Source organism: Macaca fascicularis, chromosome 6, assembly GCF_037993035.2.
Source record: "Macaca fascicularis isolate 582-1 chromosome 6, T2T-MFA8v1.1".
Taxonomy (NCBI): domain Eukaryota; kingdom Metazoa; phylum Chordata; class Mammalia; order Primates; family Cercopithecidae; genus Macaca; species Macaca fascicularis.
In genome coordinates this window covers 117,189,800-117,216,060 of record NC_088380.1, presented here as the reverse complement: position 1 = coordinate 117,216,060, position 26,261 = coordinate 117,189,800, and the positions used below count along the sequence as shown (strand labels likewise).

The 26,261-nt window shown below is 34.6% G+C and overlaps 1 protein-coding gene across 1 annotated transcript; it reads right to left on the bottom strand.

The window, feature by feature from the left end:
* SLC25A46 (solute carrier family 25 member 46) lies at positions 1-26,261 on the bottom strand. The gene is made up of 8 exons (XM_005557497.4): positions 25,878-26,261; positions 23,032-23,074; positions 21,324-21,381; positions 18,772-18,849; positions 16,846-16,946; positions 9,593-9,649; positions 8,358-8,415; positions 1-3,922 (listed from the first exon to the last, which is right to left on the bottom strand). The coding sequence occupies exons 1-8, from the start codon at positions 26,158-26,160 to the stop codon at positions 3,344-3,346; spliced, it is 1,257 nt and encodes a 418-aa protein (XP_005557554.1). The 5' UTR covers positions 26,161-26,261; the 3' UTR covers positions 1-3,343.

Below are 26,261 nucleotides of genomic sequence, written 5' to 3'. Positions count from 1 at the left end.
TTTTATTTCAACATTTTATTGAACTTTTCATATTACACAATTTACCCAAAACATTTAAAGTAACAGTAAGACAAACTTAAAAAAAAGAAAAAGTTGTACAGACAAAACATCTCTAGGTGAGGCAATATGTAAATTTAATTGTCAAATCATGATTTTGTTACTCTGCTATACAACTTGGTACCATTATCACTGATACTAAATGACTGAAGAGTAAGACATTACACATTCAGTTTATATGAGAAAAAGAGATTATTTACAACTACTCGAAAGAGAAACAGAAATGCCAACAATGGTATCATTCAAATTCTAGTGCAATGTGAATTGTTACCAACAGATTTTATTTGCTTATATAAATTTTGAAAATAATTCAAACCTGGCTACCTTATTAGAAGCTGACAAAGTAGTCTTTTCTGTTTCAAAATATCAGTGGACAAACATCCTCCACAACCTCAGTTGATACAACAAATATAAAGCATCATTTTTTTTTTTCATTTCATGAACGGATATACTAACACTTAGGTAGAAATACTACAGCATTTGTACTCAATAAAGTGAATGCTTTGTGCAGTTTTAACAAAGCTGCTGCTAAAATGACAGTTGTGAGTAGTCAGGTACATCTGCCAAAGTAAGCAAGTTCTCACCTCTCCAGTTCTGTATGTTTCTGAAAACACCAGCTAAGGTATCAAATACCCACTTTCAAGTTACTTGTTTCTACTATTTCATATTTATAACATCTCGTGCTGAGATTTTGGAGGCTTTAATAGATAACCTTATTAACCCAGATAATTTTTTTAAGAGCCCACAAAATAAAATTGAGAATGGCATTTCAGGAAGGTCTACACACATGTATTTAGTCAGTTAATTCATAAGTTCACTTTACACAGTAAATTAATATTTACCAGTTTTTAATTGCTTTCAGTATACTTGACTCAAATTAAGAAACCCTACAATGTAAGGCAAGTGTATCACAAGCTCAGTGGCCAAAATCTGGCTTATATAAGAGGACCAATGGGCCTGTGGAATATTTAATAGAATCTTTTTCATAATGCTCTTAGTTCTATTGAATTAAAAAAATACTATTTTGAGCTGTTATTATCTTAAGAAGTGTAGCCCATGGATATTTGATTTGGCACCTACGTTAAAGAAAAATAACAATTTTAAAAAGGGAAAGAGTGTATCTTATGGTTATCTCACTCACTCTTTTCAAAATTCAGTGCAACATACTTGGCTAGCTTAAATTTAAGTGCTTGACCATTCAAGATTTTGTTTCAACTAATTTGGAATGGTAGTAAAAAATTACTCATATTTTACTTCCTATGTTTCAATTTTAATGTTAATTTGTATTCCCTTTCTCCAAAAAGGAAAATAAGATCAACCTTACGTGTGTGGTTCAGCCTATCGGTCTGATAATTATTCCACAATAAAATGAATTTATGTAACTATTTTCAGCTAACTTCCAACAAATATCCTGAAATATTTAATTTTTAGCTAAATAAAGCATCCTATGGATTTTCGTTAGTAAATACTTGATTCTATTCAGATTCTTTTCTAGAAATTTTTTAAACTTGAAATTTTCTGGTTTACTCTTATCTGAAACTATCTTAATTGAAAGCAATTTAAATGCTATTGGTTTGACAAAGTAAACCTTAATCTAAAATATTCACCATAAAATATAAAATGTGATCAGTAGTGTTTATTTACCCCCTCTTGGTGAATTTAAAAATGGAAAATGTAGGTGTTTCAGTAACCACACACACACACATAGGGGAGATTTGCTACTTATTACGGTTTTTACACTTTTTGCGTATCACTTTTTTGTTCCAACACTACTATTTGCAAAAAGTAACCATTTCTGTGACATTTAGCAAGTACAATTTCAGTTACTATGCATTCTTGGTTGGACAATATCAGTGCAAAGTCACTGTGTTCAGAGAGCTAAATGGTTCGTGATACAACTGTGATTATTCATGTGAAGAAATAAAACTTTAAAATGTCTAATGATACAGCAAACACATGTCATTTTACTATACAAAGTGCTTAACCCACCAAATTACATTTAGGAACAGACAAAATGTTTTTATTAAACTGATGAATTTTTTTTTTTGCTTATTATATGTTGAAATGTACTTTTTCCCCACCCATAAAACACAAGGGCATATTTCCTTTAAGCTTTGGATTTTTCTTCAGTATTCATCTAAAGAAGTTTAAATAAAAGGTGATAAGAATAATTGCTTTTCCCTCCATGTACATCTATTTTGGAAAACAAAATTTAAAGCAAAAACTGAAAGAAAATAAAAACGGAAGGCATTATCTAGTGATGACTATATAGTAGACAAGAGGCACAAATTCCCAGATGAATTTTAATTTTGTTTCCTCTCAGACAAGCCATTCAGACATAAAAGGTAAATGAGGTTCACTTAAGTACACAATTTGTAAATTTGGAAACAGTAGTAATTGTCATGATTTTTTATATTCTCTCTTAAGAGTGGCTCTAAAAACAGTCCGATGATTCACATAAGTAGCAAAGCAAACCAAACTCTATAAATGTATGATAAATTAAGTTGCTAGCACTGAAACACTGGGTTTGGATATGGACAAGGATGTTGTCTCTGACTTGCATCTTTTGGGTACCTTGGCTTTTGATATTTTGATGTTCAAGTAGAAAGTGCATGACTTCGTTTTATGCAATAAGGTGATGTAAGTGTAGAAAACGTGTAGGGATGAAGGAAATTCCAAGTTACATGTGTCTACATAAATGGCTTTATAAAATCAATATATATAGCCATTAAGATAGTTATATAGTGACAATGCAATTTAAAACCTTTTTACTCCTGCTTACAGATTGCCAAATCTAATCATCCCTTAAGTCTTTTTCAATAATGATGTCATTTATTTGCTTAAAGGTAAAAATCTCCCGATTGTATTAAGGACATTAACACACTACACTGTATTAAGGATACTATACCAACATCAATCTAGAAGGTAAAATAAACATTTAATGAATATTTAAGTCAGATGAAATAGATTCAACTCTATAAAGTTTTTAGATTTTGTAATAAAATTTTGCTTCTGCCTAGGATCATGTTTACTTCACCATGAGTGCTACACTAACTAGAATTTAATAAGTGTTATTTTTATTGAGTTTTCAGATTTGGAAGAGTTTTGATCCAAAATATGTACCTATGCCTTAAAAAACAAAGTCAAGATAATCAGCATGGGCTTTTGTACCAATTTTACTTTCCAATCCATTTTCTTCCCCAGTATTTCACTTTTATCCCTCATAACTTTATAGCAAATTATCCAGATTATATCTTCCAGACTACTCAGTGAGGGAACCTAAATCTCAAATGTTATTTTGAAGAAGTGTAGAGTAAATAATTTTGGTAATCTGTAAAACAGCTGCATGCAGTGTGTACTGTATTATAACAGCACCAAACCCTTTATAAAAACCAAACACTCCTTCCTCCTGCCTTATGGTATTGATACAGTCTCTCATTCCCTCATACTGTGTATTAATTGGAAGCACTTCATAGCCAAGGTCTGTATTGTCAATTATTGTGCGTGTTCCTTGAATGTGAAGGCGGTGCAAAACTGTTTCCAATGGGTAAAGTATAACGTCAGAACAAAGACTGGCAGCAAAGTTAGCAATAAGTTCTGGAAAATAAGCATCCAACATACTCTGCACAGGGCTAGTGCTCTCAGCTAGGTGGCTATTGTAAGTCTTTCTCTTTAGAATTAGTAGGACAAATTTCTGAATAACTGAGCTGATGATGTAATGAAGAACTCCATGAAGCACCGTAGGGAAGATCAAGGAAAGAAGCGGAAGAAGTCGTTTGCTGTGAGGCACTCCCATGCCTATCACTCTTCCAATTCCTTCTTTAACACATTCCAAAATGCCAGTATTATCTCGAATTATCTCACTCTGAAATAAAAATGAACAAGTAAAACTTAACATTTGCTTATTTTGCCACAGAAAAAGGACTCTTTCTAGGTTCCTTTTAAATCCTAACATAGTGACGGAAGAGGGAAACATCCATGATTTGCAGACTTTAACTGTTATCTAGGCATCAGATTTTTTTTCAAATAAAATCTCATGAAACTGCTATCAGTGAAGTTCGGAGTTAATCTTATTGGGGTAGGGAGACTAGGGAGATATGTAGGTGGATACATCTCAAGAAACTTCTTAGAACTTGTGAAAAGGCAATAACTATGTAATGCTTAAGGAGACACTATGGTGCTTATAGTTCTTAAACATGTTTAAATCCTGCCTCCATTACTTACTGACTATGCAACTATTGTCAAATTACTTAACTTCTCCTAAGCAGAGTTTCCCATTCTACAAAAATGGAAATGACCATTATCTACTTTTCATGCACAGGGTTGTTGTGAATATTAAATGAAAAAAGGCTTGGCACTTAGGAGTCACTCAATAAATGTTAGTCTCATTATCACCTGCAATGTCTGCTTTTGTAGAATTTTGGGGATATGAATGAGAAAGTTTGATATGGATTACCGAGGTATAGACAGATAGAAAAGAACTTGCTAAAAGGCACTTTGGCTGCAGCAATGACTGCAGAAGAGTAGCAGATGAAATTTATAAGGTAGCCAGGGGCTATATCATGCCTTATAGACTGCTCTGTAGACTTTGGCTTCTAGTCAGATGGGAAATAATGGGTTGATTTTAAGCAGAAGATGGACATGACATAATTTATATTTTAAAAGAATACTGGCTGTTGTGCAAAGGAGGACAAGATCAGTTGAAAAGCCAGTTCAAAAGTTACTGGAATCATCCAGTAAAGGGATGATGGTGGCTTGGACTAGAAAGTGGCAACAGAAGTAAAGTGGTTCAATTGTGCTTTTGTCCTAAAATCAAAGTCTATGGGAATTACTGGTGAATTGCATTTGGGGTATGCAAGAGAAGGGTCAAGGATAACCCCAAGGTGGTTGTACAGAGGAACTGGGGGGAATAGCATTGCCTTTTATTGAGTTGAAAAACTGCCAGAGTAGCAATCTGGTGAAGATCAAGAGTTCAGAAATGTTAAGTCAATTAACTCCAAATGGAGTTCAAAATAGAAATTACAGGAAAAAGGTACACAATGGACCTACAGATGGTTTCGACGATATCTCAACTTATGTTTTCAAATTTATGACAGGTTTATTGGGATGTAATCCCATTGTAAGTGGAGAAGCATTGTATTATAAATGTGGGTGTCCTTAGTAAATAGATGATATTTAAAACTATGAGACTACAATGAGCTTGCCTAGCCTTCTAATCCATCTTCCTACTTCTGACCCTGACCTCCTTCCCGCTGGTTTATTTTTAATACAACAGTCAAAGAGATCCTAATAAAGATGTAAGTCAGATCACACCACCGTTCTGCTCAAACCTATCAAAGACTTTCCCTCCTTCCCAAACAAAAGCCCAGTTATTATAATGATTTACCATGTCCTATATAATCTGGTCCTCTCTTACCACTCAGGCCTCATCTCCTGTATTCTCCCCGTGCTTAGTTAGCACCAACCATAACAGCTTCCTTTCTACTTCTCAAGCATGCAAGATACAACACACATGACACAGTCCCACCTAACAGTTTTTGCACTTGCTTTCCCTCTAAATAAAACTCAACATTTGCTTATTTTGTGCTTAGTTAGCACCAACCATATCGGCATCCTTCCTACTTCTCAAGCATGTATGACACAACACACATGACACAGTCCCATGTAAGGGTGTTTGCACTTGCCTTCCCTTAGAATATTCTCACAAATATCCATGTTGATCTTTACACAAATGTCACCTTCTCAGTGAGGCCTTTACTTATCTTCTTAAAAAAATATTAACTGCCCCCCCCACCATTACACATCCTATTTGCCTTCCTTTCTTTATTTTTGCTCTCTTTAGCAGTTAATCACCATGAAATATACCTTATATTTAGTTGTTTATGTCTACTTTCCCCATAAGAATATAAGTGCTATGAGAGCAGAGCAATTTGTTTTTGTTTGCTGTTGCATCCCCAGGGTCTATCACAGTACGTGATACAGGCAAGTACTCAATAGATATTTGATAATTTTTTTTTTTAAGTTTAGCAGTTAAGGAAGATAATCTGAAAGGTAAAGTGATGTAATTAAAACCTTTATTTAAAATTATAATAAGTCTGAAGTTTATTTTAGGGAATATGAGTCAATATGAATCCCTAATCAGTAAAAGGATATATAAGCATTGCAACTTAAAAACAATCTTGTATGAGTACACAGAATTGACTTTTAAAATGCAGGGACGAGTACAAGGACTTTTTTTTTTTTTTTTTTGAAAAGACAGAGTCTCAGTCTGTCGCCCAGGCTGGAGTACAGTGGCGTGATTTCAGCTCACTGAAACCTCTGCCTCCCGGGTTCAACCTATTCTTCCACCTCAGCCTCCCAAATAGCTGGGACAACAGGCGCCTGCCACCATGCCCGGCTAATTTTTGTATTTTTAGTAGAGATGGGATTTCACTTTGTTGGCCAGGCTGGTCTCGAACTCCTGACCTCATGATCCACCCACCTAGGCCTCAAGGATTCTTAATGAAGAAATAGATCACTACAAAGTTCATGATGACTGGGTAATTATGAAGGATGAAAGAAATGTAAAAATAAAATCTTTCCTAAAACAAAAACTAAAGTTTTGAGTCTTTAGTGTGAAGATAACAATAGTATCATTAATATATTGCCAGGGAGAAGAGGTTCTAAAGGAAGTTAATTTTTAGAGGGACAGATGAGATTATTTTTATAAGTTGAGTCTGAAGATTTAACTCACATAAGATTAGAACTAAAGTGATTCCTGTGAATAAATTAGCTCTTCCAGAATAATGAGTATAGGATAAAAAAACAGAGGGTCAAGGATTGAGCTTTAAGATATAACAGAAGAGATGGCAAAGGGGTTATTGAAAAAAGATGTTCAAGAGAGAGAAATCTCAAGAAAAAAGAGTTCTAGAAAAGCAGACAAAAGAAATCAAAAGGCGTTAGCAGGTGGAACTTGAAGCAGGAAACGAGGTAAATACTGGGTTAAAAAAAAAAAAAACATACACAGAACAAACACTATCACATAGTGAGCCGGGCACTTACATAAATAACTCATTCAATGTTACACCTCAGTTATTAAAATACTATTCACAATTTATGGATAAGAAAATTATAAAGGTAAGAAATCTGTCTAAAGTCCCAGGTCTAATTTAAGCAGAGAAATGTGATAATGGGTCTGTCTCAAGCTAAAAGTTGTTTTCCCCAATAAATCATTCTGCTTAGTTGTTTTTCCTTAAATAATTACTTTCCTGACATTTTTCCCTTATCTTTAAAATGAAGCTATCTCATACAAGTGACAACTCTGTAAATTCTATAGTACCATACAAAAATTGTATCATTTATTTAACACAATGCCAAATGCAAGGGGAAGGAGGGAAAGTATTATTTGGGTCGTAAGACATTAACTTCAGTTAACTGAAGTTAGTTCTAACAGAAATGATAATAATAATAATAATAACAACAATAAATAATAAATCAAAGATGAATGATACAGCCAGAAAAGATACAAGGTAGAGAAGAATAATTAGAAGAGCAAAGGCTGATCCAGTGGGAGTTTCTACAGAGAGGGCACTCACATATACTAGAGAAAAGAATATGCTAGAGGATCTGATGTGGAAATAGAAGACATGTGTAAAAATAGTGGGATTTTGTATACAGGTGAAGTAAAAACTACCTTCATCTTACAGTTTTAAGTGTAGGAAGAAGGGTAAGACATTTAATTAAATGTACTTGAAGCGCCACCATGTGGTTAGGAATAGTAACACAAGCAAACAGAATTTAAAGTGCTGGCAGAAAATTGCTTCAGCTTTGTAGTATTTACCCCACCCAATAGTATCAAATGTTACTTAAAGGCATATTTAAAAAGAATCCTGTCAGTAAACTACCTGTGGGGACAACCTGCTTCGTGTTTGGATGATTATCCAACATGTTTATTCTCAGGTAATTTTTAATTTACTGTCCAATGATAAGCCATAACCATCTGGGTTGTATGTAAGGGCCTTAAAAAGTTTATAGATTCTTTGTTTTCAGAGCAAGTTATAGGCTGTGTTCTGAGATGTCTAAATGAAGAGTATAGTTGCCTACGGAAAGGACAAAAGTAATTAAAACTAGCAGTGTGACTTAAGATGGCAATGGAAATATACAGACAAGCAATGTGTGATATAACTGTGATATTTATAAAATAAACATTTTAAGACATAGTCTTAAAATTTTCTGCTGAAATATTAGATATATACAATATACTGAATAGTCCAAAAACTATTCTTAAATAAAAAGAATGACAGTAAAAAAAAAAAGCTCACCTGCACTGTTTCAATCAGACTTGCTGAATAAAAAGGCATTGCCACCACATAAGTTAGGCTATAGAAATTAAAAGAAATTTATCAGTATATTGAAACAAGGTGCTTATACGCATTTTTTTAATATCTGCTTTAATATGCCAACATAATTTATAGTCAAGCTAGAATAATCTTTTTAACGTTTTCAACTATTAATTAATACCTATAGCCTAAAAATTCTAACTTCAGAAACCTGTAACATAGGATGCTTTATTCAACAGAAATGAAAAAATCAAATGACAAAACAAGGACAGCCTGCAATGAAAATAGATTGGACATCTACCTACACATAGCTAATGCAGCCTATAAATCTAAAACTTAAAATTTAGGATGAGGGATCCATTCCATAGTTTGCCTTTTTAATGATATTTGAGCAAGTAAACTTTTCTGTTACTATCCTCTTATATCAATTCCCAGATTTCCCATCCAGCAGAGTTAGGCCAGTCTTCAATGGTGAGTGAAGTCCCCTTTTATTATTAAAAAAACAACATTATACAGCTTTGCAAAGTTGTTTTCTATCACCAATATTTAGACAGAGTAATATTACAACTTTGCAAGCCTGCAAAATATAGTTATTCAAAATAATATCAAGGTGGGACTTACCTAACCCTTATGGGCCAGGTCCTGGCAAGTAGTGGTTTTCAAGGTGAATGGAACATCACTAAGTAATAATGTGCTGGAATGTCCCATTGAGGGAGCCAGCAAGCTGGGGGATTTCCAATTCACAATCTTCAAAAAAAAATTAAAAAGTGAAGAATAAAATTCTAATCTACAAAAATGGTTACCGTTGTAAAATCACTAAGTGCCTTTAGGACTACATTTCAATGTCACTAACGTTTTTTGGGTTTGCTCATCACCATACAAATACATTTGTATCTCTGATTAACAATAAAATAGTTATACTTTCCTTGAAAATCCGGGTTAAATATATTGGAGACCCATGCTAACTTCCTAAGAATACACACACAAAATCAGTCTGTGATTCCAGCCTTTCAAATTGGTAAGATTTATTTTAAAGATAATATATATTTCAAGATTTATTCCTAAACTCTGTTACTTGTCCTTTGAAGTTCTAGTCCCACAAACATTTCACTGCTCTAATTTCCTTCTCTACAGTTATTTATAAGATTTGTTTCCAGTTCTAATACTATAAAATTAGTGAAAATGTCCAAAAAAAAAAGCCATTTTTTGATACTTACGATTTCAGTAGAAGGTGTTCTCCTATTTGTTTAGGACTCCATTTATGTAAAACCTCCCTAAAACATAAAAATAAACTTAAATAAAACAAAAGCCATGTTACTTAAAACATCTGGAATTAGTGCAATTTTCAAAACAATAATCAACTTCTACTTTTTTTTAATCTGTAGGAGAAATATATTCTAATGGTGAACATTTTCTTTTCTGGAACACAGGGTAAACAACTGTGATGGTTTAAGAGGAAAAAAAAAATACAAGGTGTTTTCATATGTGCTGATAGAAGGGACTGGCAGAGAAGCAAGAGGCACAACTGATTATGAAAGTAAACATGAGAAAGTGAAGAAAATTAAGATGATAGGTTAAAAGAAAGAGAATAGATATGGAAACAAAGAACAGGATTTTAAAAGGCTTTACAAAGTATATAAGAATGGGATTTTTTTTTTTTAAATTAAGTAACTCTAATGCAGGCTGACACATTACATTTATGTAGTACCTAATTTCCGAAGGATCTTTACTTAGTACAAGTACATAATTTCGTGACCATTATATTCTAATATCTTTGTGAGCACCTACTAAATGCCATTACTATGCAAAGTGCTTTGCATGAACTATTTCTAATCTTCATAATAACCCTATTTTCTCCATTTCATAGATGAGGAGATAGGATCAGAGGGGATTAATAACTTACCCAAACCCAAGTAACATGTTACTGTGGAACTGTGTTCTACACCTCTGTACTCTCTGCCTGTACTGCCTCTCATCTTATTTGATACAAAGAAGAATCTTGTAAGATAAGCAGAGGAGATACTGTCACACTTGTCTTACTGATGAGAAAAATCAGGGTCAAAAAGATCACAGGGAAATGTTCAAAGGAAACAGGCAAAACGCCAGGTCTGGAACCAAGGTCTAGGATTGTGTGCATTCTGTCTGCTAGTTTGGTTACTTTTAGAAAACAAGAAAAGAAAGAAAAAAAAAGGAAGAAAGAAAAAAAAAAAAAGAAAGAAAGAAGGAAGGGAGGGAGGGAGGGAGGCAAGCTGAAATGAAATAGAACCAAAGGGGAAAAAAGGGAGTAAGTTCTATCACGAGAAAAGTCCAAAAGAGTCAAGATTACAGAGAGTAAAAAAAAAAAAAAGAAAAAGAAAAAAAAGAAAAATGTAACTAAGAAGAAAAAAATAAAAAGGCAGCGGAGATAGGAGAAAAATGAAAAGAAAAAGAGAAAAAAAAAAAACAGGGAAGTGCAAAATAAAGATAAGACTTGCTACCACCAGTTCCTCTGATGGAATTGGTACTCATTCCATCATGGCTACAACAGGACTCTAGAAAAATGTTTTCTATTTCAAATGACTGAATTTGAAAAACAACAGCATATAAAGGAGTACGTACATCAGAGACTTTCAGACAATAGAACAACTACCCCTGATTTCTAAGACCTTAGAGCACCTTCTGGGCCAAACTCTGATTAAATTACTATTAGCATATTTATTTGGCCTGAACAACACAATGTAGCTGAAATCATATTATTCAATGATTAAGTCGAAAAATATAAAAAATAGATTAGGCCTCCCATCTTATGGAAAGTTACTTTATGATTATAAAACAAAATATGTTACATGCTTTGTAAATCATCTTGGCACAACTAATACTCATGGCCTCAGAAAGTATTACCAGAGTTTATGATGACATCAATTTTAAGTATAAAATTGTCGTAAACATTAAGGACTGGATAGCCTCCCCTTTAAATACAACTGTCAATTCTGAATTACCTCCCCTTTGATGACTACTGCTAATTATTAAGATCATTAAGATAAAAGAAAAGGAGATTTAAAACCAAGTATTTAAAAAATGTTTTTGGGACTCTTCCTTGTATGTTCTCTACTACTTTATAAAATGGGTAAAATTTACTATTACAGCTCTAGAAATTTAAGTAAGCATACTTAAAAGCGTCAGTTGAGGGTAAATGTAAAATCTTGTCATTAAACCTTTGTATAATTCATTATCAAATACTAAACATATAAATATATCTAAATGAACTATTTTCAAGCAAAAGATGCCCTCGCTAATATGCAAAAAAAAAAAAATCAATAAAATTTATTCGAGTACCTTGCTTTTCTCAAAACAGTCTAGTTTTTCATTTAACAGATCAAAATACATACTCCTATGCATAATCAACACAAAAAGCAATAAAATTCTAAAATAACTCTAATTTAGTAGTCTTTAATTTTCAAATGGTCAAATAGCTATCCTCATTAAAAAAAAAACAAAACCTAAAAAAAACACTTCCCCAACCTACCCTAAACCCCTCATCTTCCAGTTACTTCTCTTCATCAATCCTAGTCAGAGCCAACGTTCTAAACTTGCTGTTTCCATGTCCATACTTTCCCATTCACCTCTGAACCCACTTCAGATTGGTTTTGAACAAAGACAGCTCTTGCCAAAGTCTCCAGTAATCTCCATGTCATTAAATCTGATGGACGTTTTTAAGTCTCTACCTTATCTGACATTTCAGCAGCCATCAGAGCCTCGTGTTCTTCTCTCCTGGAAGCACTCTTTGCCCCTGTACTCCACTAGCCCATTCTCTGTTGGTTTTTATCCTGCCTTCTTCTGGTCTCTCCTAACTCCTTTTCAGGATCACCTTTCTTAACCCAGCCAAACCTTGTTGGAGTTCCTAAGGTTCAGGCCCTCTTCTTCCACCATAGGGTATCCTTCTTCCCTAGGGACCCTCGTCTCTAGGGTTAGAACTACAAAATCTCCAAAATTAATTTACCTTCAGTTAAGAATTCATTATATGCCAGCCCCATATCATGGGCCTACTCCATGTGGATATGATAAAAGCACTGAAAATGCACTTGTCCTAAAGTCTAACTTAAAATCTTTCTTTTCTACTTAAACTCTTTCAGTGTTCCCTACTCAGGAACTGTTAATCAGAAAGGAAATCTACTGAATTTGAGGAAGATTTCATTGTGTTTAAAATAACATGTGTTTAAAATAAGCAAATTCAGAGGGAACTGTTGGAGAAAGACTACAAGATGTTTACAATGGTATAACCACAAATGTGTGATGAGTCAAAACTAAGTTGGAGTTCAACCAAATGGGTTTTGTGAGAGACTGAACCACACAGGTGGCCTTGGTTACAGGAACTCCTACCTCACATTAACAGTATGAAAAAAGCCACATGTAAATTAAGTAAAGGGTACTGTGGGGTAGAATGACACATGGTTTAACTCACTCCAACTGGGGGAGAGGATTGGGAAGGGTTTAGCAGTAGATAAAGAGATCACACATGATGATCCTGGGTAATAAATACTTTGTTAAAAAGTAATACTACTGAGAAATTATAAATTTGCTGATTTAATGAACACTAGAGATCTGCTGTTTTTCTCTCTGATTTGATCATAAACTTTGTAAAAAAACTAAATGTTGGCATATCTATACTATCTCCCCTGTTCTACCTAGTAATTGTTATGCAATTAAAAAACCCCAGGCTAGGAGACCTCACAGCTCATCCTCCTTATGTAGTAGCTTCTGTGAACTGCTTTTAATGTTTAGTGACCTTGTTTGCCACAACTCTGCCTTCTTCCCATTAATAGGAAAGGTCAAATCTGCCCAAAGAAGAATAAATAATTTTTTAAAAGATATTCACACTATACTTCAAAAAACAGCTTCATTTGACAACTAATTACACAAGCCCAATACAAGAAGTCATCCTTGATACTGCCTTCTCTCTCATCTACCATTCCTAAAGCATCACCAAATTCCCTCAATTTGACCTAAGTATATTTCAAAACTATCCACTTACCTCTATCTCAAAAGATACCACGCTGATCTTAGCCACTATCATTTCTCACCTTTATTATTGTAATAGAATACTAAGATGTCTCCTTTTATTCACTTCAGTCCTCATGCAACCTTTTCATCTACAGTTACAATGACCCTTTGAAAACAAACCTGATGTCACTGACCTTACTGAACCTCTTCAATATTCTTATAATGGCCTGCAGGGCCACACATGTTCTGGCTCCCACCTGCTCTGTACCTTACCCCTGGCCAGAGCTCCAGCCATGTTGAGCCTTCTCTCAGTTACACCTGAATTCTCTATGCTCCCCACTGCAATAGCATTTTTATACAAATTGGTATGTACCTCCTAATTACCACTCTGATCTACTTTAAGTGTCATGTTACTAGGGACACTTTCTAGCCCTTTAATACTTTCATGGAACTATATTCTTTTCTTTCAGAAAACAAATTTCAATTTGCAATTATTCATTAATGGAATTATTGTTCTTAGTGAATGTACTTTTATTAGATTCTGAGCTTCCTGGCAACAGTTACCTTTTGTTTCCTTTCCTCATTGTAAACCGGTTTTTAGCTTAGAACCTGGCACATAGTAAGTACTCAGGAAATGTTAGCTAAGTAAATGAATGAATTAATGATTGGGGCTTATCACCAAAATTATCCAAGTAGAAAAATGCAATAGAGGTTACTATTTTGTCTTCTTTAGAAAGATTCAAAATGATGAAAATATATTCCCACTCAGTTGACATGTCTGTCTACTAAGAAAGTTAGATGATAAAATTTTATAAAGTCCTATGCCTTCCCATTCCTATTTTTGTCTTCCCTGTAACCTGAAATTAATGTTATTCCTTAATCTCTGCTTTACAGAGGCAACATTACTTGCCTAAGGTCCCAGAAATAAAAAGTGAAATAGCCAGGACCTGAACCAATAGTGTTCCGGTTGCAAATATAGTCAACCCTCCATACCCATGGGTTCCACATACATGGATTTGGGCAACTGTGGATTTAAAGTATTTATTTATAAAAGAGATAGTTGCATCTGTACTGAATGTGTACCGAGTTTTTTTTTTTCTTGTCATTATTCCCTAAACAATACACAACAACTATTTACATAGCATTTACATTGTATTTGGTATTATAGGGAATCAAGAAATGATTTAAAGTATACAGGAGGTTGTGCAGAGGTTGTATGCAAATACAACACCATTTTATAAAAGGGACTTCCAGCATCTCTGGATTTTAGTATCCACTGGGGGTGCTGGAATCAATCCCCCAGAGATACGAGGAACAACTGCATTGAATTTTTTTCACGCTACCAAATGGAATTTCCTGCATTTTTGTTAATTTTTTATAGAACTGTTTGTTAGATAATTTCAAGAATATTTGACTATAAGTACTAACTTGAGATCTTATCTAGTGATATAAAAGCAATAAAGTGAATAGTTAGCCAAACAAAGAAATACAGATTTTTAAAGAATAAAACAAGAAACTGAGCTACCCAAATGTTGCTGACCTTTCTAATCTTTGTTTTGTTTCAAACCTTTTAGCAAAGCTTTATTTAAGGAACTTCAGGACTATGAGGTCCTTCAAAAGAAATCACATTGGAAAAAAGCTTAATATCATTTTCTCTTGCTTTCATTTCCTTCCCTATAAGGACTAAATCCCAACATTGGGCATATGTGTTACTCTAGTAGCTATGCCTTCAACTATCTTACTTCTTTAACAATCCAAAAAATCCACCCTGCCAGACAATAAATTTGGATTTTCAAACCATTCCAAAGCCTTTAATATTATCAATAGGATGATATACAAAAATATAGTGCTGATATAGAAAATCACAGAGTAATGCCAAATAGCACCTTAAAAATTTCTAATTTCCAATATTACCTATTAACATTCCTTTCATATACTCTTTGTAAGATTCCTTTGTTACCCATCATTGTGATTGTCCCAAATGTGTATCATTCCTCTCATGCTTTTCTACTACAACGCCAGTGCTTCATTTTTTCACCAAATAACCCTGTATCCTGCTTCACAGAGAAAAGAGACACCTGAAAGCAAATTTCCCTAATTTCTCTACCTCTCTCTCAAATGTATCTACAATTCTAATTCTCCCATTTTTGGTTTCAAGAACATGATTGTCCTACATCTTATGCTATTTCCAATTTGTTCTGAGGACCTCTCTAATGTCTCTCATTATCTCCCCCAACTACCCCTCCACCCCCGCCCAACACACACACGGCACACATGTATGCCTAGGATTCTGTCCTTGGTCCATTTTATTCATTTAATCTACACTTTCTCCTTAGGTGATTTCATCTATCCCAAGCTTCAACTGCTACTTTTATGCCACAATACCCAAAGCTCTGCCTCTGCTTCAATTTTTTTTTTTTTTTTAACTCTGATCCATGGTTCCAACCAAATATTAGACATGTTCCCCTCCCTCGATGTCTTGCAAGAATCTCCAACTTCATTTATTGAAAGATAAATTCTTTATCTTCTTCCCTACTCCAACTTTTTCTTCTTCTTGAATTCTCCATCTTGGTTAACATTTTCCAATCTAGAAATCTCAGTCACTACTGACAACTCATTGTCTCCTATCTCCAATTACCAAGCTAACACAATGACCATCAATTATACTTCAGAAATATCTAGCCAGCTCATCCCTTTCTGTTCTGCTCCACAGTTCAGAACCTTCTCAGTCTCGCCTAGATTATTACAATAGATCTCCATAAATCTGTCTATACTATTCCATTTATTTTACACTGCCATTTGAATATATCTTGATCAGAACATCTATATATTGAAAAAAAGAAACATATTCCAACCCCACAGAGAATAAACTTACAAAGGCACAATTGTATTGTAATGTAGCACCTCAGCTTCTTTTCCTCATATTCCATTTCATACATACCCAATATTCCGAGCATAAGACACTTCTTTTTATTATCTAGACTGTCCAACCCCATGACATTGGACATGTTACCTCTTCTTGCTTACATGTGTCTCCTTCACTAAACTGAATACTTAAAGAGCGGGAATTGCTCACATACCCACATTTGTTCCTCAGCTGGCAGTTGCTGGCACATAGCAGTAGAAGCTGAAAGATACATCTCAATAATACTAAGCCAAGACACATTTTCTTTATCACATACTAATTTAATAAGATATAATTAATTTTATTGTTTCTTCTTTTAGTTACGTCAGACAAGTTTTCAGATTCAAGACATTTTTTACTTACTTTTAAAACAATATAATAGGGGAGGGATGGGGACAAGGGTTGAAAACTACCTATTGGGTATGATGTTTACACAATTGGGAATTGTTGGATGAGAAGGTCATTAGAAGTCCAAACTTCAGCATCACACAATATACCCATGTAACAAGCCTGCACATGTACCACCTGAATCTAAAAACGAATCACAACATGAAACTAACACTGAAGAAATGCTAAAAAAGGTACCTTGGCAAAGGTGTAAATTCACTAATTATGCCTTCTGCTCCAAGTGTGACTCCCTGGACAATAAATGTACTTCCCATTCCTTTCCACAGGGCTCTAGGTCCCTAAAATGAACAAAATTCATGGTTATTTCTGTTAATACCTACATCTGAAACAGAAAAGATCTTAATAAAACTTGATATTGTGTAGATATTTTCCAATAAAACATTATTCTAATAGAAATATTAGTAGAGAACTATAATTAAATTAATTTTATATCATTTTAAGGTTATATTTAGGCCGAGAAGAACATTCCTATTAATTAAAAGCCCTAATGATTAACTAATTTGTCCCTAACATCTATATATTCAACTCCCCACTAGTCCTGTCCTGTGGATGACACAAGGTAACTTGAAACTTACATATCCACAACTTAACCCAATCATACTCACTCATACCACACCAATTCTTTCCTTCTCTGCTGTATTTCCTATTTCCCTAGATAGCAGCTTCATCACCCTTGTGTCCAAATAATATATCTAGAAAACATTTTTCTCTCACTGTTCCTATCTAATCAGTCCCCAGGTTCTACAAATTCTACTCCCTTAGTATCTTACAAATCCATGCTCTTCTCCATACTTAACACTATTACTTTATATCAATTTGACTACAAGTTTCACTGTCTCTCGTTTTGCCCCTTTGCATAATACTATCAGTAATACCCCTATTATTTATCTATGTTATTAATAGATATACATGATAGCATTAAAAAGAAGCAATAGGGTATCAGTTGAAAGTCTGTCTCCTTTTCATCCCAGTCCTCAGCAGCAGTTTCACAATTTATCCTCGAGATAATCCATGCATATACAAGTATATCTCTGTGTGTGTTATAGAAATCTGTTTGTTTTGTGTATTTTTAACAGGTGGTGTTATCTTGAAACATAAAAAATATCCTGGAGATCATTCTACATTAGTATACACAGAGCTACCCTCTTATTTTTAAAGGTTACAAGGTGTTTCACCATAATATACCATAATTATTTCACTGGTACCCTAGTGATGGACATTTAATCATTTCCAGTCTATTATATGCAATGTCATAGGACATCCTTGTATACATATTTTTGCATATATATGTGCACATCTATGTGGGACAAGTTCCTGGAAGTGAAATTAGTAAGTCAAAGAACACATACATTTTAAATTTTGATAGATATTGCCAAACAATCCAAAGCTCTTCGAGATACTTTGGTCATGGCTAAAACACCTTCAACAGTACTCCTGTAGCTTTTAAGATCTAGCGTGCAGTTCTTAGAAGGTGCTTTAGAATCTGGATCCTGCTTACTTCTCTGGCTACTTTTTCATCTTTCTGTTACTCTTCAACCCCCACTTCAAGCTCCCATTGTACTCTATTAAATCCATTCTCAAACATTATGATCTCTCTTTGTCTTCGGCCTTCACACATTACTTTAAAAACCTTTTCTCTATCTTCATCATGAAAAGTTAGCCTTCTCAACAAGAAGCACACAATTCGGGCCTTTCTTTTCCCAAAGTTTTTCCCAGGCATACACTGAGCCCAAGCCCAGTTTTGATAAAATACTTCTCTTTTGTATTCTGACAGCATTCTGTACTTCTAGTATTACCTTTATCTTACTGCGGCACAATCTTCTGTTTAAGATCTTGTCTCCATGAATAAATAGGAGCCTCTTGATAGCAGAGACATCATCTTAACACAGCTCTTTGTGGTTTTGCTAAATGAATTAATTTGTACTTTTGCTAAATTAAATTTTGAAAGATTCAAAAACATATTGTTGTGCTACTTTAGTTTTACTACAACAGTTAAGATGTTTTATTGACCAAATTGAAAGTAATTATTATTGCTTTAATGATTACTAAGCCCAAATGACACTTATATAAACCTTTAATAGAATCCATAGACAAAATTCTCACCTGAGTTTTGTTGAAACTGTACATAATATTGATGACTGTAAATGGAGTGAGGTGGTAATGCTGGGCATGGTAATTAACCTGTAAAAAAGATATTTCATGATTTTTTTCTGTTAATGTTTTGTCAGGAAATAACAGAGCCATGAAAGATATATGGTAGAATTGCAGTATAAACAAAAGTTAATTCCAAAGTCAACATAAATTACACATGAGCAAAATTACTCTTAAAAGTGCTTTAAATAACCTATTAAAAGTACAGTATGTACGGTTATATAAATACAATCTGAAGACCAATGCATAATACACACAGTACTGTAGACTATATAATAAAGAGGGTCTTATTTGATATTTGTATTGCCTTAAAGAATTGAATTACATCTCCCAACTCATGTTCATTTTAGGCAAGCATTTTTCAAACTATACGTGGTAACTGACTGGTATATGAAATCAATTGGGGGAGTGTCAAAACAATATTTATTATGTGAAATAATAAAATATTAGAATGTATTACATTCTAATGGTATTATTTCATAAAACATTTAAAAATAATGTATTTGTTACTTATATATAACGTGTCCATTGGCTCTCCATGTTAATATTACTACAATGTAAATATATATCGGAAATACACTGTTCTGTGGCACACACAGTCAATGCTATTTTAATGGTATTTCTGTATACACACTTTTCAGTGCTAAGCATGAACAGATTAATTTATAATGATTTATACTGTTTTGAACTCTAACAGCAAACAAACATAGGAAGCATTACTTTACAAAGAAAGTGGGTTATAACAGGCCGGGCACGGTGGCTCACGCCTGTAACCCCAGCACTTTGGGAGGCTGAGGCAGGCGGATCATGGGGTCAGGAGATCGAGACCATCCTGGCTAACACGGTGAAACCCCGTCTCTCCTAAAAAAATAGAAAAAATTAGCTGGGCGTGGTGGCGGGCGCCTGTAGTTCCAGCTACTTGGGAGGCTGAGGCAGGAGAATGGCGTGAACCCGGGAGGCGGAGGTTGCAGTGAGCTGAGATCGCGCCCCTGCACTCCTACCTGGGCAACAAAGCGAGACTCTGTCTCAAACAAACAAACAAAAAGTGGGTTATAACAGAGTTTGCAAGTGGGGTCCACTGACTCCTGAGAGTCCCATTACCCTTTCAGTGGCTTGACAAGTTCAAAATTATTTTCCTAATGATTACTAAGATATCATTTGCTTTTTTCACTGTCTTGCTATGTTCACTAATGGTACAAAAGCAATGGTAGGTAAAACTCCCAGCTCATTAGCACAAATTGAGGCAGCACCATCAAACTGTATTTTCGTACTTACAGTATTTTTCACCTCATTTACCCATAGGGAGAAAAAAGCAACCTTCATATAGGGATATCCTTGATGATGAAGTAACAAAATGTTAATTTTATGAATCCTTGACCTTTGAGTACACATCCTCTTTCTAATTAATATTTTGTGTGTTACATAAGGAAGTAAGATTGCTGTCATGAGGAAAGCACTTGTATGATAGAATTGCAAGCTGAACTAGCCACTTTTTTCACGGAACATCATTTTTACTTAGAAAAACTCATTGACAGACTATACCTATTCACCCTTAGGACAGACATATTTTAAAAAATAAACAAAGTGAGATTGTTGATTAAAACAAAAATAACTAACAGTATTTATTGTCAATGATAAGTTTGAATTTTCAAGTAAAACTCAGAATTTTGGAAAATCTATATCCATCGTCAAGAGCCGACAATACTTAAAGACTTTTCTAGTGAGATCAGTAGTATTTTTAATGAAGATGATTTTTTGATATTTTATAATCAAATGTCTTAACATCAGGAAGATCTATATAACTCATTTGGTCAATATTTTTCAAATAACTTATGCACAATTATACAGAATCATGCATAAGTAAAAATATCTATTCAAGATGCAGTATAATTAAATAGATTTTTTAATGTAACAAAGTGTAAAGAGTTCACTAAAATGATTTCTGATTTCACATTGCAAATAACCTTTAAGAAACTACCACACAGTGAGTTTTGGTGCAATTGCAAAGAATACCCACAATTATCTCAAAAGAATATAATATACTCCTCTCCTGCTTTCAACTACACATGTGTACAAGACTAAACTTCCTTGCTTCTTTCAAAAACCACGTGATGCAACAGATTGACTGCAGAAGCATATGAGAGAAACTGGCTCTCTCCTATTATGTCAGGTGTTAAAAATATTTGCAAAAATGCAAAATACTTTCATAAAAATATATTATCTTACTAATAGATGTATTATTTTAATGAATTATATAGATACATTGAAATTTTCCCAATTTTAATTTCTGAAATGGTAAATATCAGCAGATATGACCAAAATAAACCAAAGTTATTTAGGATCCTCAATATTTTTTTAAGACTTTAAAGAGGTTTTGAGACCAAAAAGTTCGGAACATTTCACATGAAGTAACAATTACCTGGTTTCATGTCATTTATGTAAGTTCTGCCCTTCATATTAAGGTCAGAAGTATTGCTTCAAAAGATCAAAGAAATGACATTTACCTGACATTGGCGGCGTAGAACAATGCAAGGATGTGCCAATACATTTTCTGTAAAGAGACTATATAAAAATAATTTATATATATGTATGTCTACATAGAGACAAATTAAATTTACAACATGTATCTTTCTGAAATTATTCTTGCCTGAAGAATCATGCATTACTTTGTTTTCCATTCTTAAAAAAATTAAACAGATCTTTAAAAATGTCTAGAAATGTTTGCAAATGATTCTACCCATAACAAAATTCAATATGAAATGAATGAAAACCAGATCTGCATACTAGTAAATAAGGGAAACAATACATAATACATAATAGTAATGTCTGTAGTGTAAGATGAAACTAGATCTCTGTTTGTTTAATATGGGAAATGACACATCAGTTAAATGGCATTTAATGCTGCAAATTATTTCGTTCAGAAAATATCCAATGAACAACATTCCTATCAGCAGAGCCATTTGATCTTCATGAACCCCATTCTAAAAATGTTGGTTTTGATGCACTTCAATTATAAGGTTTAAGTATAAATTTAAGTATAAACCTTAAATTATAAGATTCTTAATGACCATGTTAATTGACTAATATTTATGTATCAAATTTCTGATTTGAGAATGTGCCCCACAAAACAATTACAGCTGTGGATTTCAGGTCTCAGAGTGACATATAAATACATGTACACACATATTTATATGTAATAATAGTCTATCAAATGAATCAAAGCTTTAAGTATAAATATTGAAGCAAAAAACAACTCCAGCAGAATGGAAAACACAGATTTTATTTATATTGACATTAACACCCTCGGGCTCAATAATGCAAATAAGGTATTTTTCTTGGTTAAAATGTTTAAAATGATAGTGATCATTATGGCATGAAATGTAAGCTTTGTGCAATTCCAATATTTTTGAAAATGGTTTTCACTAAGGATCACAATAATCAAGACTAAAGGCTTTTCTTAAAATGATCGTTAGATATTAAAAAAATAAAATAAAGTAATGCTATCACCAAACGCTGATTATGAACACAATCTAGATGCTATGCTGCTAAATATCTTATAAGCATTAGAATGTTTAGAGAGAAGCCTCCATGCACAATTACTTTTTTGATGGGAGAGAGACAGATTACATTTCATTTTATTCTTTGGATAGACCCATGAAAAGAATGAAAACCAGATCTGCAAACAGGTAAGTAAGGGAAACAATACATAATATTAATATCTACAGTATAAAATTAAACTAGATCTCTATATGTTTGACGTGGGAAATGCCATGTCAATTACATGGCATCATTAAATGCCATGTAATTTTTATTTCTTTCAGAAAATGTCCTATGAACAAAGTTCCTGTCAGCAGAGTCATTTGATCTTCATGAACCCCATTCTAAATTACTTTTTTTGATGGGTGAGAGATAAGATTACACTTCATTTTATTCTTTGGACAGACCCATGAAAACAATTACAATACTCATTACAAAATTACTTTGTGTTTATAAAATTGGATGACTAGTCTATCCTTACTGGAAAAACTATCAAATTATATGTTTTAAATAATGATCATGTTTTTTTTTCTGCAAAATATTATTCAAAATTTAAGCTGCTGCTTCAAAGAAACAACCTAAAGGAAGCAATAATAATCATTTAATATTATAAATTAAAGAAAAACTCTAAATTAAATAAATAAAAGCTTTAAACGTCTTTAGATAAAACATTACCTTGCAAGTCCAATACCAAATCCAGCAAATCTATTCAGCTGTTCTAAAGTAAAAAAAAAAAAAAAAGAAATAAAAAAATAAGATTACTGATAACCAATATTTAGGTTTAGTCTAAAAACAATTTTTAAAAATTTATTTTATTAACCTGCTGTTCATTTAAACTTCAAAGTCAAATTCTGATGGGGCCAGGGAAATAATTTAAATGAATGAAGGACTCTGCTGGGGTTTGTGGCAAATTGCAAGGTGTACAGCCTTTAAAGCACAATTACTCTTTAACTCCAATTCATTGTTGCCACATGACAGTGTGGGCCCAGGGTTTTGAAGCTGTAATTTTTTCAAAAAAAGATATTCTCATTTTATAGAAAAGCTTCCAATTTTGAAGTCCTGGACAACTATTTCAGAAATTGTTAAAACACTGTCTGGGCCTAATGAAACAAATATGCAGACAGAACCTAAGGGCTAGCAGTTTTCAGCTTCTGATTCCAATCAAATAAAAAATTTTCTATGGTTGGCCGCAGCTGATATTTTACCTACGACTTTACCTTCTATGCTGTAAAAACTAGTTATTCACTGTTACTGATGGAGAGCACTTTATTAAACCAATAACTGCAAGTAAAGCACCTCTAAATTATTAATTTGAAAGGGTACTTAGGGATAACCAAAATCGGTAAATACAGTTCTCTTCTTCCCCATCTCTTCAAGTTTTAAATAGTTTGAGGCTAGCTGTTTAATTAATCGGAGTAGGTTACTGGATATGTATGTGCTACTACAGATGGTATGTCTGTTGTGTTACTGGAAAAGTTCACAGCTGGAAACATTCCTATGCATATGTCAGAAGAGAAAAGCCTTTCTTCCTGACTAAACTCAAAGTCATAGTAGTGAACTATTACAACCCCAGGGAACCAGACATTAAATTCTAACTATAATACAATATTCACAAATTACAATTCTTTCTTCTCTTTCAAATGAAGCAATTGCCCTCACTATTCCCTTTCAATCAGAACAAGGCCACCTAAGCATGTTCCTGGGAAACTACGCGGTTCACCCTAGAAAAATGTACAAGCTAAATAGAAAGCTTCTTTTACCTACCTAAGGCACTTTTTCCTTAGATTTTACCCTTTTGTTTTGTTTTGAGACGGAGTCTCGCTCTGTCGCCCAGGCTGGAATGCAGTGGTGGGATCTCAGCTCACTGCAAGCTCCGCCTCCTGGGTTCAGGCCATTCTCCTGCCGCAGCCTCCCGAGTAGCTGGGACTACAGACGCCCGCCACCACATCTGGCTAATTTATGGTTTCACCATGTTAGCCAGGATGGTCTTGATATCCTGACCTCGGGATCCGCCCTCCTCGGCCTCCCAAAGTGCTGGGATTACAGGTGTGAGCCACCGCGCCCAACCTTACTCTTTTTATATGTATAGATCATCCCCAAACAGTAACAGAAAATGCTACTAACATTTTCTGGAAGGTGTTAGGAAGATTTACTCTTGTTTACTGTGTAAATCTCTTTGGTGTCTAAGTTTGTTGCAAAATTAACATTCACACACCTCTTACGGCTGCAAAATTAACCCCTGGTTGTGTCAAGGAACTCTTCCTCATTGTAACCATCAAAGCATAACTTATGAAAAGATAAAAACATAAACTTTACTGCCTAAGAAGATAACTGTGTAGCAACGGTATATGCATTTTTGAATTATTTGATTTATAACTTGTAAAACCTTTCCAGTATTCTTCTGGACTAGTATTGGGACTAGTACGACACAACGGGAAAAAAGCAAAAAACAAAAAACAGCGAAGAGTCAAAAAGCTAATTGTATGACAATTAGCTAGGTAAGTCATCTATCCTTCTTCACATTCTCATTTACTCACTAGGCATTCGTTAAAGTCTATTCTTCCTAGTTGAATAAATATTATTTTATTTCCAAGTCAAAGTCGAGGAAATGAGAATAAAGCCGATACCTACAATAAATTTAATATTAAATAATACCATTAATCTATTATTCTAACAATTGCAGGAGAATAGAAGTAGCTATTATTCTTTATGAATAAAAAAGGATGTTGAAAATATGTACATTATGCAGTGTTGCAGCTTTTCTGATATCCCATAGAGAATAATTATGTCATGATTCCAAAGTCCTATCTTGAAATTGTATCGGTGTTTCTAACTTTTATATGTAGTTTTTAGGTCAGAAGAAAGAAAGCAGAAGGGAAAATTATAGGAAGGAAACTTTCTAGACTGGGGATCTGAAAAGCAGATAAAACTCCTGTGTTTAAAAAGGAAAAGGAAGGAAACTTTTTTTTTTTTTTTTTTTTTTGCCTATGTATGCCATACTGGATTCTTCTACACATCTTAAAGATGAGAAAACTGAGGGCTCACAGAGGTTAAGTTGTTCAGATTACGAGTGGCACAACCAAGTTTGAACCCACATTTGCTTATGCTGAAAGGCTTCTCTCTTCAGAACACAAAACTACGAGTAAACACATTCATTAATTAATTAAATCGAGAAAATACAGCTGCCAAAGTTAATCAGGTAACAGTAAATAATCCAAACTCCTTTTTAACTCTGGCCATCAGTTGGGACACCAAAACCTCTAAAAATTCCTACTATGTACCCCATAGCTAAGGCAGATGTCTTTTTTGGAATTGATCCAGGAGAATTCGTTTGCGTGAGGAAGAGGGAGAAGGCCGGCTTCAGGGGCAGAGGACGAAGGAGGGCAAAGGGTGTGGCGCGCGATAGGATGAGAAGGAGCAGGAGGCGGGACCCTCTGCGCCGCTTCCGGGGTCTGCAGGCCTCAAGCCGCCGCCCCACTAACCCACCATCCCTGCGCTGCGTCGGTCCCCGTGCTTCTCACCACTGCTCTGCCCCTGCACACCGCCGCCGCCGCCAGTGGAAAAGGGTTCTTCCGTGGGGCCTTCGTACGGGGTGGAGGTGGTGGGCACGCCGTAGGGGGGGCTCTTCTCGCCCCAGTGCAGGTTGCGGCTGCCGGGGATGTCTGGGGGAGTCGTCACCCAGTGGCCCAGGTCCGCCCCGGTGCTGAAGGACCTTGCAGGGAAAGCGCCGCCGAAGCCCTGCTCGTCCCGGGCACCGCCCCGGTAGCCCAAGCCATCAAATCCGTCCGGGCGCCGCGGATGCATTGCAGCGGGGGCAGGATGACGCGAGCCCGCCCGGAGCCCACCACCACCCGGGCCACCGCGACCTAAGACCACACAGTTTCCCCTAGGCAGCCGCCGCGTCT

What these genes read in the sequence shown, in the direction of transcription:
- SLC25A46 (XM_005557497.4), bottom strand. Translation starts at nt 26,160, where the DNA reads ATGCATCCGCGGCGCCCGGACGGATTTGATGGCTTGGGCTACCGGGGC. An exon ending in TTTGGTATTGGACTTGCAAG is followed by an intron (nt 21,382 to 23,031) that starts GTAATGTTTTAT and finishes ATTTTTATATAG; the next exon opens with TCTCTTTACAGAAAATGTAT. An exon ending in GAATTTACACCTTTGCCAAG is followed by an intron (nt 9,650 to 16,845) that starts GTACCTTTTTTA and finishes TTTATGTTTTAG; the next exon opens with GGAGGTTTTACATAAATGGA.